The sequence below is a fragment of the Rosa chinensis genome, chromosome 6 (assembly GCF_002994745.2).
Source record: "Rosa chinensis cultivar Old Blush chromosome 6, RchiOBHm-V2, whole genome shotgun sequence".
NCBI lineage: Eukaryota > Viridiplantae > Streptophyta > Magnoliopsida > Rosales > Rosaceae > Rosa > Rosa chinensis.
In genome coordinates, this window is record NC_037093.1 from 69,299,253 (window position 1) to 69,318,523 (window position 19,271).

General features: G+C 37.9%; 2 protein-coding genes across 5 annotated transcripts; one reads left to right on the top strand and one right to left on the bottom strand.

The window, feature by feature from the left end:
- The first annotated feature begins 246 nt into the window (after positions 1–246).
- On the top strand, positions 247–16,050 carry LOC112172524 (protein TIC236, chloroplastic). 3 transcript variants are annotated; one of them, XM_024309906.2, is made up of 24 exons: positions 249–417; positions 911–2,946; positions 3,200–3,398; positions 3,517–3,576; positions 3,907–4,011; positions 4,473–4,613; positions 4,972–5,034; positions 5,792–6,022; positions 6,127–6,210; positions 6,507–6,664; positions 7,478–8,006; positions 8,669–8,839; positions 8,954–9,013; positions 9,529–9,651; positions 10,354–10,629; positions 10,978–11,043; positions 11,679–11,807; positions 12,197–13,024; positions 13,146–13,426; positions 13,783–14,036; positions 14,197–14,435; positions 14,552–14,743; positions 15,063–15,335; positions 15,710–16,050. In XM_024309906.2, the coding sequence occupies exons 2-24, from the start codon at positions 1,025–1,027 to the stop codon at positions 15,854–15,856; spliced, it is 6,531 nt and encodes a 2,176-aa protein (XP_024165674.1). In that variant the 5' UTR covers positions 249–417; positions 911–1,024; the 3' UTR covers positions 15,857–16,050. The 3 variants fall into 3 exon arrangements, with proteins under 3 accessions (XP_024165676.1, XP_024165674.1, XP_024165675.1); XM_024309907.2 differs by having other exon boundaries at positions 14,200–14,435; XM_024309908.2 differs by lacking the exons at positions 14,197–14,435; positions 14,552–14,743; positions 15,063–15,335; positions 15,710–16,050 and having other exon boundaries at positions 247–417; positions 13,790–13,956.
- LOC112172529 (psbP domain-containing protein 5, chloroplastic) lies at positions 15,996–19,174 on the bottom strand. Of its 2 annotated transcripts, none has more exons than XM_024309913.2 (11): positions 18,971–19,174; positions 18,700–18,848; positions 18,404–18,512; positions 18,089–18,138; positions 17,914–17,981; positions 17,725–17,838; positions 17,389–17,448; positions 17,230–17,289; positions 17,082–17,136; positions 16,865–16,914; positions 15,996–16,422 (listed from the first exon to the last, which is right to left on the bottom strand). In XM_024309913.2, exons 1-11 carry the CDS (start codon positions 19,045–19,047, stop codon positions 16,324–16,326), a joined length of 891 nt encoding a protein of 296 aa, XP_024165681.1. In that variant the 5' UTR covers positions 19,048–19,174; the 3' UTR covers positions 15,996–16,323. The 2 variants fall into 2 exon arrangements, with proteins under 2 accessions (XP_024165681.1, XP_024165682.1); XM_024309914.2 differs by having other exon boundaries at positions 16,054–16,422; positions 17,725–17,823; positions 18,971–19,172.
- Between the last annotated feature and the right edge of the window lie 97 nt (positions 19,175–19,271).

The window sequence follows — 19,271 nt, forward strand, 5'->3', positions numbered from 1 at the left end:
AGATTAGAAATTCTCAGATTGCTGAAAGGTAGAATACCTATCTTTTGTCTGATGAAAGCAAAGATACCAAAACCATGGAATGGATGAATGATGAATGATTGATCCATACATACCAAATTGGTCTGCCTTGTACGCTATTACCAGATAAGGTCATCTCAGACATTTCATCTCTTCCCTCGTGGCATTTCCGTAAATAAACCCCCAAGTACACATCTACGTCCTAGTTGTCACCATGAAGGAGAAAGAATGAAATAGAAATTTTTATATTTATTTCTAATTGAAGAAGAACCAAGAACCCAGGCCCGGCCATTGAAGCGAAGCGAAGCCAGAGAAAGCTCTGAGCCTTGGTCTCTCTCTCTCTCAAGCAACAAGCGACAGTGAAAACCAGACCAAAAATGCTCCATTCCTTCACTTCAGGTTCTCTTTCCCGCCTTCAATTCTTCCTTATTCCGAACACTCGTATTTTGTTTCAGAGTAGAAAATTCTGAAAAATTGGATTGGAATTTTGTGTTTAAGCACTATCTAGGGTTTAAAACGGTGCCGTTTGGTTATCTCTGCTCTTGAGTGAGAGTGACGGCAAGTTCTAGGGCTCTGTATATTGAACTAATCGAACGCCGTTTTGTGCTCTAGCTTTTTTTTTTTCCGGTTGTTCGAGTCTTACTGTAACATTGCTAAGTATCTAAAAAGCGGAAAGTTGAGCTAGTAGTCATTGATTAACACTTGTTTATTGCTGAATTTAGACCAGAAGATAACTTCAGTAATTTTCTTTTTTTGCTGTAATATTTTTCTTTTGCCACATGAGGAATCCAGTGGATGTTGTTGTATCTCTTACTTTCTATTCATATGATATTTGTGTTGGATTTTGTGGTGTGAGGTACTGATTGAGACTAATATGCATGTATGTTCTTAGGGTTCGAATGTCTGGCTGCTTCATGATTTTATGACTTGTTGGGGGACTGAGAGCTGTATCTTGGTCCCTGGCCAATGACTTGGGTGATTGGATGTTGATGCATCAGGGGAGATAATGAGTGGAAAACTCCATTGCCCATTTCTCGGGGTTCCGATTCACAGCTCTTTAAGTGGTAGAAACCATGGGAATTTGATTCATTGGGACACAAGGCATGTGGGAAGAAGGGTTGTCCGCAGGTGTGTGAGTGAAAAGCAAAATTATTGGATTACTCAAGCAATGCGAGTTTCACATTTTTGGGGGAAAAATGTGGAGTTATTAAAGAGAACCTTTGAGCTGAAAAATGGCAAGATACAATGTGTTAAAGAGCCTTTTTCTCAAAGCAAGGCTCTGGTGAGGTCTTTATCTCCTCTGTGGGAGGAGGGGTTACTTTTAGTTAGGTGCTCTGTATTTGTTGCCGTGATATCTGGGGTATGCTTGTTGGTATGGTATGGGCAGAAAAAAGCCAAGGGTCTTATTGAAGCCAGGGTTTTGCCTTCTGTTTGCTCAGTACTCAGTGAGTATATTCAGCGCGAAATTGTTTTTGGTAAGGTTCGAAGGATATCACCTCTGAGCATCACATTGGAGGCGTGTTCAGTTGGCCCTCATAATGAGGAATTTTCTTGTGGTGAGGTCCCATCTATGAAACTTCTTTTTCGTCCTTTTGCAAGTCTGAGGAGGGGAAGGATTGTGATTGATGCAGTTTTGTCCCATCCAATTGTCTTGATTGCGCAGAAGAAGGATTATACATGGTTAGGGATACCCTCATCCGAAGGTAGTCTGCAGAGGCACTTATCAACAGAAGAAGGAATTGATCATCGTACAAAAACCCGGAGGCTAGCTAGAGAGGAAGCAGCTGATCGCTGGGAAAGAGCAAGGGATGAAGCAGCTAGAAAAGCTGCGGAGATGGGTTACATTATTTCAGACAAGGGTTCCACTCCATCCAAAGGTGATGATTCAAAGGAAGGTGATAGCCATTCAGGGGATTTAACAACCTCTGAATCGTTTTTATGCATGGATGAAAAGATGCACTGGAGAGATCACTGCATGGACACAGGTGTCGATTATGATATCAAACATGCAGACTTGGAGAAATCATTGGGTGTAAAAATACCGGGTTCTGGGCTTAAATTTTGGTCCAGAGTGATAAAGGGACCTAAAAAGCACAAATTCAAAAGGAAGGGCAACGGGAACGATATTTCTGCATCTGGTTTTACTGCCAAAAGAAGAATTCTTGGGGATAGTGCAGTAAGGGCACTTGCATATTTTCAGGATTTGGTGCATGGGAAGTCTGATGAACTTTCACAGGCATCCGGAAGTTATGATGTGATGAACCTTGACACCTATTTGATGAAGAATGAGGTTGCTAATAATGCCAACACTAGTGTCGCAGGTATTGGTCGAGAAACTGTCAGAGATGAAAACCGGAATGGAAAAGGTTCTAGAGATTCAGCAGACCACGCCCTTAAAGAAAATCAGAATGCAAACAGTCATTTAAGTAGTTTTAATCCCATACATGATCCATTAGATAGGTCCAATGTAGATGAGAAATCCAGTTACCCATCCACTGAAAATGTTTCAGAAACTAAAACCAGTTGTAATGTAAAAGATGAGGATTTTGGAAATGATGTTAAAAATAATCATTCTGAGGATGGTGAATCAGAAAGGCAAGCAGGTGAAACATTGCAGAATTCAACTTCCACAATACCCCCTTTTGCAACATATGATCATGTTCCCACCTGGCCCCTAAGTCAGAAATTAGGGATTCCCTCTTTTTCTAGAAATGCTGGAGTTCCAATATCCCATCTTCTCTCTGGTCTCATTCAAAAGCTGACATCTAGCATGCGCCCCAGAGTTGAAGATATTGTTGCAGAACTTGTCGACGAGGTCAATATTGTGCAGCCTGAAGGCATTGAGAAGATGCTTCCAGTTACACTGGATTCTGTACAATTCAAAGGAGGAACACTCATGCTACTTGCATACGGTGACAGGGAACCTCGGTAGGGCCACCATATACTCTTGATAATTACACTATTCTCTTGATGGATTTTATCATGAGTATGAGTTTTTATTTTTATTTTTGTTATTATTATTATTATTATTTTATATATATTTTATAAATTAAATAGATATTTGACTCATTTTGGAAATGCTCCCTAGTGGGGAATGTTTTTGTATAATGACAATTTATCCACTTATGCAAGATAAAGGGATCATGCCTTTGTTTGATTTGAGCATTTATGATGTCTACAGAGAGATGGAGAATGTCAATGGACATGTGAAGTTTCAAAATCACTATGGTCGCGTGCATGTGCAAGTCAATGGCAACTGTAAGATGTGGAGGTCTGACATCATGTCTGAAGATGGTGGCTGGTTATCTGCAGATGTATTTGTTGACATTGTTGAACAGAAATGGCATGCGAACCTAAAAGTTGCTAACCTTTTTGCTCCGGTAAGCTAGACACTGAAAAGTTATATGATACATTCCTTGAGACTGCCAAGACCTTTCTTTTCAATCTGAAGTGTGATAATGTGTGTTGTTTTCTTGGTTGCCTTTTTTCATATTGCAGCTTTTTGAACGGATTTTAGAAATTCCATTAATGTGGTCCAAAGGAAGAGCCACTGGTGAGGTGCTTCTCTAACTTCAGATTAACCTTTTTTATATTATTTTTTATTTTCTTATTTTATGCCTAATTTAAGGGTGTACATCTCAGTTTATGCCTGTTACATTGATTCTCTAGCTGATATAATAACACTAATTTCCTTGTTGAATAATTCTTCTCTTTAAATCTTACAAAAAGTTTGGGCGTATCTGAATTCAACAAGATTTCGCAGTTTCTTTTTTAATCTGTATTTTCTCACATAATGTCTGGGTAGGAGGAGAAGAATCTAGATTAGTTTGATCAGATTATGGTCTTATATTTTTTATTTGAGATATTTATTCATTTCCACTTTTTCAGGTTCACTTGTGCATGTCAAGAGGAGAATCATTTCCCAATCTTCATGGACAGCTTGATGTGACAGGGTTGGCTTTTCAAACAATTGATGCTCCATCATCATTTTCTGTATGTTGCTTTTGGATTTTCTTGAATTTTTATGAATATTTGCTGCTTGTTACAGAGATGTTTTATTTCCTGCCAATTATGATTGTTAGTAGGTAGCATATGTAGATTATTTGCTATGGAAAATATTTGGCAGATATGTGTGTGTGTGTGTGTGTTACAATAATTCTTATGTGGTCTTCTGAACTGAATAGTATAGAAAGACATTTATATTCAGTTTTAATGCATAAAGATGGAATAACTTCTGCACATATAGTACAATTTAATTCATGGAATGTGCTGTGTAGAGACCACACAAGTGCTGTATGGAATCCGCACTTCCTTAGACAGTCATAGTAAGCAAAACATGAAAAATTTATGAGTCTTTTTGTCATGCAAAGGTTATACAGTTGAAACCACCATGCTGTTGTGCTTGAATTCTGGAAAGTGGTCTTCATTTTGTACCTCATGTTTTTTCTATGCAGGACATCTCGGCAAGCTTATGTTTCCGTGGCCAGCGAATATTCTTACACAATGCAAGTGGCTGGTTTGGTGATGTTCCTTTGGAAGCGTCTGGAGATTTTGGTATTCATCCCGAGGAAGGAGAGTTTCATCTTATGTGTCAGGTGCATTATTGGAGACATATTTGGCAATGCACTTAAATTTCTGACTAGAAAAGAAAAGAAAAACGAGTACCTAAGTTTAGTTCAGCTATATAGAAGTAGATAAATAACTTATTTTAGTCTAAAACACTACTGAAGGCCATCAGGAATTGCGTTTGTCAGTTGAGAATGATGATGTTCCCGGGATTTTAGATATAATTGATATATGTAAGTTACAGTAAGAGTTCCTGGTGCCTTCTTTTTGTACTAGAATCATTTCTTGGACAACTGGGCAATTCATTACCAGCAACTTGAAATTACTTATTTGATTTTCTTTTTGTTTCATGAATTCTACTGCATAGTAATCTTTGTCTATTTCCAGGTTTCTTGCGTGGAAGTAAATGCCTTGATGAAAACTTTCAAGATGAAGCCTCTTATGTTTCCGGTACATGTCTGTTGCATTTATTGTGTCTGATTGGCTTTAATGTGTTGTCTGTTGTTTTGCTGTATTTGGTAAATGGTAGTAGGCTGCAAATTACATGTTAGCTCTTCTTCTCCCTGAATCCTTCCTCGCATAGACAGTTGAACCCATTACTCCTCCCTTCTAAAGGGTAGTGTTTAAACACATACGTGAGAGCGCCTCTTTGTCATGGTAGGACACTAGCATTTTCCTATCATAGAGCATGGTTGTTTACAATTCTCTTTGTTTACTTATAATATTCATTCTATTTTTGAGTGTTTGCTGCTTGCATAGGTCATGAAATGGGTTAGTATAATTATGAATTATAGGTAAAGGAAATAAAAAAACTTTTAGAAGTCTCTGTGGAGTGTTAGACGGTGACTGTCACATGTATAGCCCTCAACTGTCTGAAACACTGGTTTTCAGGTAGAAAAAGTGTGATGTTAAAATCTGAGTGCTAATGCTTAATATTATAGGTTTCCAAAGCTCCCTGTTCTCTCTCTCTCCTTTTTTTTATTTAATTGAAAAAGAAGAAAAACATTCTCTAAGTTTTAGTATATTTTTAAAGAGTTGTGTTATATAGTCTGTTTGTGCATTCCCGACTATTATTTCCTCAATTCCACATAATAATGATGGTGTGCATTAATTTTCCCTAGTTAGTCCTCTGCCCTCTTACAATAAGACAGTTATGATAGGTGATATAGCAAATTAATCAATCTCTGTCTGAATCTTCCCCATGTAGCTGGCTGGTTCAGTGACTGCAGTGTTTAACTGTCAAGGTCCATTGGATGCTCCTATATTTGTGGGAAGTGGAATGGTATCTAGAAGGATGTCCCAGTCAGTTTCTGATTTTCCGCCATCTGCCGCATCAGAAGCAGTTTTGAAAAGTAAGGAAGCTGGTGCTGTGGCAGCGTTTGATCGTGTACCATTTTCATGCGTGTCTGCCAATTTCACTTTCAACACTGATAGCTGTGTAAGTTTATAAGGAACAACTAAAATGATACCGAAATTGAGTCTTGGTTTTCCTCATGCAAGTGTATCTATATTCTTGTAAGCTTATCCTGTACTTTTGCATAGGTCGCCGACTTGTATGGAATTAGAGCTAGTCTTGTCGATGGCGGTGAAATTCGAGGGGCTGGGAATGCATGGATTTGCCCAGAGGTATGTAGTTGCTGATGAGCTCACCTTTTGGGTTTGTCCAAAAGTTTAGCCAAGATTTTAGATATATCATTCTCTTGGTAGAAAAGTGTGTATATTGACACAAAAACATTAAGTTTGATCTGGGTTGTCAACATCTTGCATGGGTGAAAAACTGTTATGTTTTAGATGCAGTCAGTTTCCCATCGAGGCTTTTAAATAATAATCTATCTGTTGGATTTTAAATCTTTGTGATGATGCGCAGCACACTCGATCAACTTTTGTTTTTTGAAATTTAATTGTGTGATGCCTCTACACAGGGTGAGGTTGATGATACATCAATGGATGTGAATTTCTCCGGAAGTATGTGCTTTGATAAAATTCTGCATCGATATATTCCTGGTTATCTTCAACTGATGCCACTGAAATTAGGGGATTTAAATGGAGAAACAAAACTTTCTGGATCCCTACTGAGACCGTAAGATTCCTGGGTGCCCCTTATCTGTTGCTCAAGAATTATTCATGTTGTTTCTGTAGTAAATATGCGCCTTTTAATAAACCCAGAACCTTGTTTCTCTTTATAGACTTATGACTGCAAACAATAATAGGATGATGGCGCAAAATATCACAGCAAAAAACCACTGCACACTAACACAGAATTTTATAGAGGTTCGACAAAAACTTTGCCTACGTCCTCTGTGTGATTTCTCTTGAGAATCACTAGCACTATGGAGAATAACAACTTGATTACAAGTACTTATTGAAATCCCTATGCTAATCCCCAACCCCTTTGCTAGATCTCTCTATCATCCTTGGCTCTCCCTGCCCCTTTGTTTATATGTAACTGAGAACTCTCTGAGATCTCTCTTTGATCTCTTCTCTGATCTCCCTGCAGCCCTATTTATAGATTATAGGCGCTGGTTACAAACATGTCACATTAGGATTCCTAAAACTATTAGAACAAGGAAAGGGAGCTAGCTTTCCTATTCCTATCTAGAATAGAACTTGCTTTCCAGGTCTAAATCAATAGGAATAACTCTTCCTATTCCAAAACCCATTAGGATACTAGAAGAATTCCTGTGCGCACTAATCTTACATTTACCCATCTGGTTTTGCCTTGAATCCTAATCAACTTAGGCATATCAACGAGCCAAATTCACAACAGTTGCTTATATGCTTCCTCTGCATTTTGTTATGGTTTTTGATCATATAATAATGTGGCTGCTGATGATGATAGTCCACCTCTGATGTGAAAAGTTCTTCAGGTTTATGTGTTATTTTTCTAATGTAGGAGGTTTGACATTAAATGGACGGCTCCAAAGGCTGAAGGGTCCTTCAGCGATGCTCGAGGAGATATCATAATAGCGCATGATTCCATTACTATTAATTCCTCATCTACTGCCTTTGACTTGTCCTCAAAAGTTCTAACATCTTACAAGGATAAAGATTGGCTAAACAAAAGAGATGCTGAGACAAAGAGTGCCATGCCATTTGTTGTTGAGGGAATCGACTTGGATTTACGTATGCGTGGTTTTGAGTTCTTCAGCTTGGTATCTTCTTATCCCTTTGATTCTCCGAAACCCATGCATTTGAAAGCAACAGGGAAGATCAAGTTTCAGGGAAAGGTTTTAAAGCCTTTTAGTATTTCTAATGGACAAGAATTTGGTTCGGAGAGAAATAAGCAACAGGTGAATATGACAGATACAGGAAAGACAGATAGTCTCGTAGGAGAGGTTTCAATTTCAGGTCTCAAATTGAATCAGTTGATGTTGGCCCCTCAGTTGGCTGGATCGTTGAGCATTTCACGTGAGTGTATCAAGGTAATGCAAAGAATGTTTACATATTTCACCTTTTATTTTCCTTGGAACTGAGCATATATATGTGTGTGTGTGTGTGTGTGTGAAGGTGATCTTGTCCTCAATTGTTCCCACTATAACTTTCAAATTAATAAGTTGATTGATTCTATTCTTGTTTTATTTGTTCTTTATTTCTGTAATTGTAATTTATTGACATTCTTCACTATAGAGCATAACTGATCTGGAGTAAGCGTTATGGTTATAGTCTATCGTATCATGGAAGCTCTTTGTAATTTTCAGTGTGCCAATGCTACTTGCATATAAGTAACTTCATTTTAAAATAAGCATGTTTAAAAACTAACTTAGTGAGAATTTCCACTTTTGAAATTGATACATTGCCTTGGAATGCTCATGCTTGGGTACTTGGAAAACTTATTCATAATCAGATTCTGTTGTACATTTTACATTTTACCATATGTATACTATGGGATTTGAATGCCAATAAATGATTCACTAAGGACAACATGTGGTGTGGTTAGTGTAACATTTGTCGTTTTGATGTGATGAGACATGGTCTGATAATAAAGAAAGAGTTGGTGTTGACCAACTATATTTATGATTTATTATTGTTTATTCCCTGTTTCCTACAGCTTCTTCTAAAATATGAGATATTTCTGTTAGTGCAGTTAGATGCCACAGGTAGGCCAGATGAAAGTCTTGTAGTGGAGTTTGTAGGGCCACTGAAGCCTAACAGTGAAACTAACACACAAAGTGGACAATTGTTGTCTTTCTTCCTTCAAAAGGGCCAACTAAAAGCAAACATTTGCTTCCAACCATTTCATTCTGCTAGCTTGGAGGTACCTATCTTTGAGCAAAGTTATTATCTTCCTATTTCACCCCTCTCTCTGATCACTTTTAGTGATAGCAAATCGAGTACATAACTCTTTCTTGGTCTTTGTGTTGGTAAACAGATACGTCAGTTACCACTCGATGAGTTGGAATTAGCTTCGCTCCGTGGAACAATACAAAAGGTAAGCCAGCAGCCTCCTGTGTTTATTATTTTCTGTTTCCTCTTTCTCCCCCTTCCGTTCCTCTCTGGTGCACATTTGGTTATTGTAAGTTTGATGTTAAGAGTGGCAAACATGCACTGGAACTTGATCACTTTGATGTTCATTCTAATGAAGCCTTCAAATGATAATAGGACTTTATTTGCATGGCTAATTTAACCATCTCGTTTATAACATTGTCTTTGACCATCACTTCAAGGGACTTCTCAGAGGTAAAGTAGAAAAAAGGGATTAGAAAAATCGGAGTTGTCATATGATCTTTTTCCGTAGGAATTCTGGAAATACTTTTAATGGTTGTTCACTGTTTCTTTTATGCATTATATCATTAGTGAAATTTAGTTTTAACTCACTTATTCTGTTTACTTGAGTCGGAATCTAGTTGAGTAAATAAAAGTAGGTTGATCAGTGTTTGTTGTTTTTAACTTTCTACACAGTTACTTTATTATACTGAATGGTCAAAGCTGGTTCTTTGCTTTCAGGCAGAAATTCAGCTTAATCTTCAGAAACGAAGAGGTCATGGGCTGCTATCTGTACTTCGGCCAAAGTTTAGCGGTGTACTAGGTGAAGCCCTTGATGTGGCTGCTAGATGGAGTGGGGATGTTGTGAGTACCTTGTTGATAGGGTGTTTCTACTTTTCTTGTCCTTGTGGATTTATTGCTTTGGGATTTTCATTGATAATATTGTCTTCTGTTCACATCTTTTCTTTTGCAAATTTGAATGTTGATGGTTAAGTAAGGTTCTATGCTACTGTTCCTTCCCAATGCCAAGATGTCCATGCTTGTGAAAATGAATTCAGAAAAACTCAAAAAGTGAAAATTGCATTTTGAAGGAAAACGAATGTTTTGTTTGAGTTCTCTTTTGCTGGTTTATCTCTGCTTAAGGTCTCTATAATTTGTCTTCTTTCTGTAATATCTGTTGTTCATTTGAATGGTGCAATGATTTTATTTTTTCTTTATTTTTTATATTTATAATAACGTTCTTGATTTCTCTGGTTTCGGTAAATATACAGAATCCAAAATTTGACCACATTTCCTTTAAGTAAATGTTTCAAGGATATTAGATTTGTTTTACATTGACCATTGCTAGGAGTATTCCTATTGGGAAAGTAAATTAGGTTTTGGTTGGTTGCTCTAATTTCTTCAACCATGAACTTCAAGCTTTGTTTAAAACGTTGTTGTTAAGATGACATCAGTGGGATTGGGTTATGCTTGAAGCTTAATGAGATGAACTACTTTTTGTGTTGTGCTACTACAAGTCTTTTGTATAATGTCTGATATTGGTACTTGTTGACGACCATTATTTAGATCACTGTTGAGAAAACCATCTTGGAGCAAAGCAATAGTCGTTATGAGCTTCAGGGTGAATATGTATTGCCCGGCAGTCGAGATCGCAACCCTGCTGAGAAGGAAAGGGGAGGTTTATTGAAAAGAGCGATGGCTGGGAATCTGGGTAGTGTCATATCTTCTATGGGAAGGTGGAGAATGAGACTAGAAGTTCCTAGAGCTGAGGTTGCTGAGATGCTTCCCCTTGCCAGACTTGTTTCTCGAAGTACAGATCCCGCTGTTCACTCAAGATCAAAGGTTGTATCCCACTCAATTTAGTCTAGCCAAAACAACAATTTTGTTAAAATAGTACCCAAGTGTAATAGACTTGCAGTGATTATGAAACTATTGAATCTACTACATATCACATCCTAAACCTATTCTGCCTATACATTTATTTATTTTTCTCTCTTTTCCGTTAAGACTTGCTAACTTTTTCTTGTAAAACTATTGTTTGATTTCACCGGCAATCTTTTTCTCTTTTCCTAATCAAAGGATTGAATCTGCTTTCATAAGTTCTAATTCTTGGATTGTACAATTTCACTTTTAAAACGAAACAACGAGAAAAACACTGATTGTACATGTTTCTGTGGCCCTTGCATGCAGGACCTGTTTGTTCAAAGCTTGCAGTCGGTTGGATTATATACAGAAAGTCTCAAAGAACTGCTTGAGGTACTTTTTGGAGGAAAGATCATATGTCCATTCTTATTTTAAATGTGTAGCTCTTGAATTCCCATCACGTGGTGGACATGAAATTGGAATATGATGCCTTTAAACAGACCTAATAAAATAGCAATTATGACCCAAGAAGTGTTAAGTAAGCTGCATACCTAAAAGTCAGGCATGCCCTGCCCCAGGTTAAGGCAACCAAGGCGACCCTCCAGGGCCCAACCAGCTAGGACCACATCCAAAAGAAATATATTTTTTATTTCTCAATACAATTTATTTAGTGAAATATCGCCTTACAGGATCCAAAATTATACATTACGGTATGGATTTTGAAGCAGTAATTATTAGTAATTTCTTGTCAACTGTGCTATTTATGAAGCAATGCCATTTTTTATACTCATCATTGTGTAACATTGTTTTCTCAATTTTCAATGGAAGTTTTGCACCATCCTATTTCCTTGTACCAGCTGACTTTGCTAAAGTCATTTGTGAGGGTACCTTGTTTGTTTTTGTGTCAGTTTATATATCATGGTGTTCCATCTTCGGAGTTTGTTTGGACCTTTTAAACCTTACAGATGATGTGATTCCAGGACCAGAATTATATGTATATATATAATTGATTTCATATCCTATTTCAGGTTATACGGGGACATTATACCCCATTAAATGAAGTTATTCTGGAAGATGATCTTCCAGGTTTAACTGAGCTCAGAGGTAGCTGGCATGGCTCTCTTGATGCAAGCGGAGGTGGCAATGGGGACACAATGGTATGTATCTTTCAATTTTGTAGCGGTGCCAAGTTCAAATATCAAACACTATTGTCTATAGAGTACAGGGATGAATATGAAAATCGCAAAGATATTTAGTTTTGGACAATTGCTTGTTGGGACAGAAATAATGGAAAATGCTACGAAGTTGTGCATTAATACTACAAAGTATGACCACTTTCATTTTGGATTTTGCTCCTCGATACTTTTAATTTAATCTCAGTTTAAGGGGAAAACCAACTTCATCTAAGGTAATAGGATTACTCTCTTCCTAGTCCACTTAGGAATTGTAAGTTTTTGATCTGGAAAACATAGCCACCACGACTTGGTTCTGGCATATAAGCTTTGTCCTCTAACAATTGGCTTTATCAATGTGTGTTTTTTGTCAGGCAGAATTTGATTTTCATGGGGATGACTGGGAGTGGGGAACCTACAAAACTCAGCGCGTTCTGGCAGTAGGTGCATACAGCAATGATGATGGTTTGCGCCTGGAAAAGATCTTTATTCAGAAAGACAACGCCACAGTCCATGCAGATGGGACTTTGTTAGGGCCGAAAACAAATCTACACTTTGCTGTTTTGAACTTTCCTGTTAGTCTAGTTCCCACTGTGATTCAGGTCATTGAATCTTCTGCTACTGATGCTGTTCAATCTCTACGGCAATTTTTAGCACCAATTAGAGGCATACTGCACATGGAAGGCGATCTTAGAGGGAGTCTTGCGAAACCAGAATGTGATGTGCAAGTAAGGCTCCTGGATGGTGCCGTTGGGGGGATTGATCTCGGACGAGCTGAAATTGTTGCTTCCCTCACCTCAACCAGTCGTTTTCTGTTCAATGCAAAATTTGAACCAATCATCCAAACTGGGCATGTACACATTCAGGGAAGCATACCTGTTACTTTTGTTCAGAATAACATGTTAGAGGAAGAAGATTTAGAAAAAGATAAAAGCCGAGCTACTTCCTGGGACCATGGTTGGGTGAAGGAAAGAGGCAGGGGGTCTAGCGATGATGCCAGTGAAAAGAAACTTCCAAGAGAGAGGAATGAAGAAGGCTGGGATACCGGATTAGCTGAAAGCCTTAAAGGTTTAAACTGGAACATATTAGATGTAGGGGAAGTCAGAATAGATGCTGATATAAAAGATGGGGGCATGATGATGTTAACTGCTTTATCTCCTTATGCTAAATGGCTTCAGGGCAATGCCGACATCATGCTTCAGGTAGGTATTTTGTGGTTCTGTAATTTCTTAAACTGTTGGCTCCCCCACCTCCCGCCCTAGCTCTGTTATGTTTAAGTTCGGTATATATCGATTTTCTGAGGATACGATATGAAATAAACAGGTCAGAGGCACAGTTGAACAACCAGTGCTGGATGGATATGCATCCTTCCACAGGGCATCTATATCATCACCGGTTCTCTGGAAACCACTTACAAATTTCGGTGGCACAGTTCATGTGAAATCAAATAGGTTATGCATCACTTCATTGGAGAGTAGAGTAAGTAGAAGGGGTAAGCTGTTTGTCAAGGGAAACCTGCCCCTTAGAACAAGTGAAGCATCCCTTGGAGATAAAATTGACTTGAAATGTGAAGTTCTGGAAGTGCGGGCAAAAAATATTTTAAGGTGCTGATCTGAATTTCGTATAAATGTATCTTTTAAGTTTAAGTTCATTCACATCATAAATTAGGTTAGTTTTTGGGTTCATATGCTGGTTATAATTTTCAACTTTTCCAATTTGATGATGTTGGTCTTGAATTTTTTAATGGTTCTTGTGTTCTAATTACGTATTTGGAAAAGAAAAAAGAAAAAGACAAACAAACAAACAAACAAAGCAAGGAAGAAAGAAGAGATGATATATCCTTATTCTGGGGGGTCGTTCTTTTTCCTTTCATAGAAGTTAATCCATGTTTATTTGCTGTCTTAGTTGCGTGTTTCTTTTTATGCTGCCCAAAGAAAACTGATGTCTTACCTAAATTCAGTGCCCAGGTTGACACTCAGATGCAGATAACTGGTTCCATATTGCAACCAAACATCTCTGGAAGTATTAAATTGAGCCATGGTGAAGCATATTTGCCACACGATAAGGGTAGTGGGGCTGCCCCCAATAGATTGGCAACAAATGAACCTAGGCTTCCTAGTACAGGTGTTGATCGAGCAGTTGCCTCGAGATATGTTTCACGGTTTTTCAGTTCACAACCTGCTGCTTCATGGACAAAATTCCCTCAACCTTCAGGTAAGGCATTAGTTTGACAGTTTCTCATTAGTTCAATGGTGGAGCTTATGAGCTGGTTCTGATATTTTAGTAGATGGAATGTTTATTTGGTATATACAATTAGTAAAATTTTTCGATGACTGCAAACTCTGCTTGATTTAACCTTTTACTTTCTGGACAGTAGCGGTTAAGCAAGCAGTACAGGAGATGGAGCAAGTGAACATTAAACCGAATGTAGATATTCAACTTAGTGATTTGAAGCTTGTTCTAGGACCAGAGCTGAGGATTGTATATCCTTTAATTCTAAATTTTGCTGTTAGTGGAGAGCTAGAGTTAAATGGTCCAGCTCATCCCAAATCGATAAAACCTAGAGGCATCTTAACTTTTGAAAATGGTGATGTCAATCTTGTCGCTACTCAGGTGAGTGATTTATCTGGTTGGAGTACAAGCTTATCCTTGTACTGCTTCGTTTCTTTGTCTCTCTACTTTGGCCTTGTTTTTCTGTAGCATCTTGAGAGCAACCTTTCCAATTTCAGGTGAGGCTCAGGCAAGAGCATCTGAATATTGCAAAGTTTGAGCCTGAACATGGATTAGATCCAATGCTAGATCTAGTTTTAGTGGGGTCTGAGTGGCAATTCAGGATTCAAAGTCGAGCCAGCAACTGGCAGGAAAAACTGGTTGTGACCTCCACCCGTTCTGTGGAACAGGACGCTCTCTCACCTACTGAGGTATATTTTCTCATGTTGGCAATTCATTTTCAGTTCCTTCTGTAATGCATGAAATGATAGTCCAATATATGATTTGCACTATGTAATTGGATATAACTATATAAGATAGACATAGAAAGCTGCATGTAAACTATGTTGCTGGAATCATTTGTTAAAATGCAAGCCATGTTTTTTTCAATCATTTCTATCAGTTTCAGAACCTTTTGTTTCTCCTGAAGTTCTGCTTTAGTTAATACTTGGAAATGCAGAAGTTAGTTGAAGTTTTCATTACCTGGAACTATAGCCAATTTAATCTGATCCATTTGTTCATTATACATAGGCTGCTAGAGTCTTTGAAAGTCAATTGGCAGAGTCCATCTTGGAAGGTGATGGGCAGCTTGCATTTCAAAAGCTTGCAACTACAACACTTGAAAAACTAATGCCGAGGATAGAAGGGAAGGGAGAGTTTGGTCAGGCAAGGTGGAGGCTAGTGTATGCACCACAGATCCCTAGCTTGCTTTCTGTTGATCCTACTGTGGATCCTCTGAAATCCTTGGCCAGTAATATTTCATTTGGTACAGAAGTTGAAGTCCAACTTGGGAAACGTCTTCAGGTATTTTTTCAAGCACTCCTTAATCTGCTTTCGATATTGCAACTCACATTTGATTCTACTGAATTTTTATTTTATTTTTGCTATTTGTTATTATTTAGAATATTGTGTCACTTGAACAAGGGAATTGTGATAATTAATTAATAAACATTTCAGAGGGTTACTTTTATAATATCTATCATTGTCTTATGTGAACCGAGTTTACGAGCAGTTTACCTTGTAATCCTATAGTGTGGGTAGAGAAAATGTTGAATAGATGAATACTAACGACACTTATTCAGTCTTAAATGATGTTAGACATAGACAATTGCCAGATATTGTCACTTTTTAGCTTTGAATATTGTTATGATCATATAAGAGATTATTGTCTCCTCCAGGCCTCAATTGTTCGACAAATGAAGGACTCGGAAATGGCAATGCAATGGACATTGATCTACCAGCTTACCAGCCGCCTGCGTGTTCTGCTACAGTCTGCTCCTTCAAAACGCCTCATTTTTGAATATTCTGCAACATCTCAGGATTAATCTGCTAGCCACTATACTTTTAGCTGTGAACCAGATTCAAGTGTTCACTTGTAGCTTTTAAATCTCCGTAGTGTCAGTTGTACATATCATACTATTTTTTGCTCAAAATTAAATGAGCCCCCTTTGTAAGTTCACCATGTTGACTTTGTACATAGTTCGATATATCATCAATGAAAGAAAATTAACAGTTCTAAGTCTCAATTGCAATACATCAATGATTTCTACTACCTTAGAGAAAACTCTGATTTCCTTGCATTTCATATCTCTATTTCCCTCCTCAACTAGTCTCTCGGCTCTCTTTTAAGTCAATGTGGGATTTCTCAAAAACTCTCAAGAATGGAATGTCTATTGCATCTTCTTCACAAACCCAAAGAAACAAATATAACGGAACTTGGAGCTAAAATTTGTTCAAAGGTATACAAATTTCTCAAGTTTTGCACTAGTGGGACAAGAAACCAAGTATGCAGTCACCAAAATCTCCATGGATCCTTGAATGGAGGAACATAGTTTTCTGTGGGAGGGAGAAGGTGAAATGAATCTACAGTCTTTTGCAAGATAGGTCCCATCTGCATCACAGAAAGTTCATCAATCATAATCTGTAGGCAAAGAAGATATAAACAACAGTAAATTCAACAGCTGCTATGTAAGTAAATTGGCCATTCAATTGTAAGGTCTGTGAACATGTTTGCTTAAAGAACCCCGGGAGTCATCATATTAATGTGTTGCACACATAGATCTAACAGTTGGTATGCCAAGTGAGGCTAACGGTGAGGAAGGTAAGCGAGGCCCGCGTTAATGTAAATGAGACTAATGATGCGCATATATAGTGAGGCTAACGGGGCCTCCTCAAGCAAGGGTAAACATATAGAAAGATATCGTATGTTATTCCAACCTCGGAACTTTCTCCTAAAACCGTGTTTTACCAATGGTGATATTATGGCATAGGAGAATTTCATTAAAAAAGTGTTGACAGAGAGAGAGAGAGAGAGAGAGAGAGAGAGAGAGTACAATGTTCCACTGCTTGTTGAGAGTTGAAGCGTTGATACAGTACAAATAACCTGCAATTAAGATTCTGTAAGCTACGGTAAGAGGTTTAAGGTTGCAATAGTAACTCATGAAAAATTAAAGACATTGCCCATGGTATGTTTTAGCCAAAACGCGACTAGTAATACAACACGAAATTTTGCGGTAGAATAGATGTACAGAGAAGAAGCATTTGCCCCACCATCTCGTTCGGTTGTTGAAGCCACATAGTGCCGGTAACTGTTAGATTCTTGAGCCTGCACGAGTCATAACTGCTGTAAGAATCATGAAGAAACCATGCAGTCTGAAGTTATAATTCTACTGAAAATGCTGCTAGAAAGAAGACATACAGTTTTTGTGGGTGCTTTGCGGACAAGGTACTCAAAATTCCAATATGGCTGACCATCAATCTGAGGAATAAACAATGGCTCAAGCTTCATATGTACCAAGTAGGTTTTACAAGGATGGTTTCAGCGACACAAACCAAATGAAGGGGTTGGAAAACTTACTTGACTAGTATGTGCATCAAGAACTGAACTCTCAGCCATTCGCTGAGTTGAGGTAACCCGCTGCAAGAAATTATAACCGTTGCACTGGAATCAGAACCTAGATTTTCTGAGAATCTAAGGTCAGGGATGCTCTATAATGGCTAAGGTTCTGAAGATCACTTTTGACATAATCTTGTCCTAGTTAAACTTCAAAAGGAAAAGTCTCACAAGATGATGATCACATTTGTTACTTGTACAGTAGACTTTTATTTCTATGTAATCAAGAAAAGATGTCTGCTAATCAGCCTTAAAACAGAATGCTATAAAAAAAAAAAAAAGAGCTAGGTGGAACAATACCAATGCAGACTTGTCAGCCAAAACAGAATCAGCAACATCTTTTGCAGTCCAGGTACTCTTGTCCGGTGATTTTATGATCTTTGAATTTGGGGGACCTATCTGAATCAGACAAAACTAGATAACAGCCCTTCAATAATAACCAAAGGGGATTGCAGCACTAAACCAAAAGTGATATTTATCAGGAGTTACCGAAATGGAAATGATGAGATTATCGATAATGTCAACACGCTCAGAGACAATGCGCAGGCGTGCATCAGCTGTACAACATAGAAAACAAATTCAGTAAGTATTGAGCATAGGATCCATGATGATAAGTGGTATCGTATATCAATTTTCAAAGACTTTTCATGTAAAGCTGACTTACGAGATAATGGAGCAGCTGAGGAATAGCGTTCCGGCTTTCTCGATTCCACCCTTAAAGTAGATGAAAAGAGTCAGGTCCCTACATGCACTATATGCGAGCAATAATGACAAAGAATTCAACTAGTTTGCTTCTGTGCTAACAAAACGAAAACAGAGTCCAACTGAAAACTATCTATATTGGAGTTTATTGTGAAGAAAACAATAAGCAATTGAAAAGGTTGTGAGCACAAATGACTAATTAGCATCAAGTTTCCGTTCTTATTCACATTAGTTCCTCCATGCCACGACAACCATGCATAGGCCTTATTGGGCTTACCATTTGAAGATGACCTTCTTAGATTGCAACTCCACCGGGTAGAGATAAGAATAAGAATTTATGTCATCAGCAAACGAAGCCATTTTCACATCTTCTTCTGCAAGGGACCCTGCAATGCCAGTTCGATCAGTTGACAATTGTTAACCTTTAGCAAAATCTTTGATGTGTTTTTTTGTATAATAATTGCATACGTGCGTGCAGCATATATAGTTCGTTCCAAAATATAATAAAAACCAAAAAAAAAAAAAAACATTTTCTTTAAACCCCTCTAGAGAGGCAAAGTATGAGCTAATTACCTGAAGATGGCAAAACTGTTAAGAGTGGAGAAGAAAGGCCAAACAGCAATAACTCTCTTCTGCAAAACCCATTTTGGAAATAGGGTTTTGAGCATGGTTCAAGTAGTCTGCATTTGCTCTGCTGGTGCACCACTGTTCTGTTGTGCTCTCTAAGGCACAATACTAAGAATTTAGGAAGATAAAAAGTAGAAACAGAGCGAAGACCACATCCATAAATAAAAGAAGAAAGATGAAGTAGGTTCAAGTGCACAAGAAGAGAGATGAAGAGTACCTGAAGAAGAAGAGGTTTGGAGGAACAAGAAAGTGATTGGATGTGAAGAGAGAAAGAGAGGGAGAGAGAATAACCATTATTGATATTGATAGCTCTCTCTCTCTTTGCTTCTCTGTAGCTTTCCTCTTCTAATTGCTTCCCTCCTGTTAGCTCATCCACACAACATATTTCTTTCTTTTGGCTGTTAAAAACAAAACCGTTTTAACAGCCCAAAGCCAGGTTCTATTTCTATTTTATGGCATTTAGAGAAGGAAGGTAGAAATAAAAATATTATTTCTCAAAAAAAAAAGAAAGAAAAAAA

Coding starts and splice junctions, on each gene's coding strand:
- LOC112172524 (XM_024309906.2), top strand. CDS start 1,025: ATGAGTGGAAAACTCCATTGCCCATTTCTCGGGGTTCCGATTCACAGC. Junction 9,652..10,353: donor CTAGATGGAGTGGGGATGTT/GTGAGTACCTTG, acceptor ACCATTATTTAG/ATCACTGTTGAGAAAACCAT. Junction 14,037..14,196: donor AAAATTCCCTCAACCTTCAG/GTAAGGCATTAG, acceptor CTTTCTGGACAG/TAGCGGTTAAGCAAGCAGTA.
- LOC112172529 (XM_024309913.2), bottom strand. CDS start 19,047: ATGGTTATTCTCTCTCCCTCTCTTTCTCTCTTCACATCCAATCACTTT. Junction 17,839..17,913: donor ATCTCATCATTTCCATTTCG/GTAACTCCTGAT, acceptor GCTGTTATCTAG/TTTTGTCTGATTCAGATAGG. Junction 17,290..17,388: donor TTGATGCACATACTAGTCAA/GTAAGTTTTCCA, acceptor TTTATTCCTCAG/ATTGATGGTCAGCCATATTG.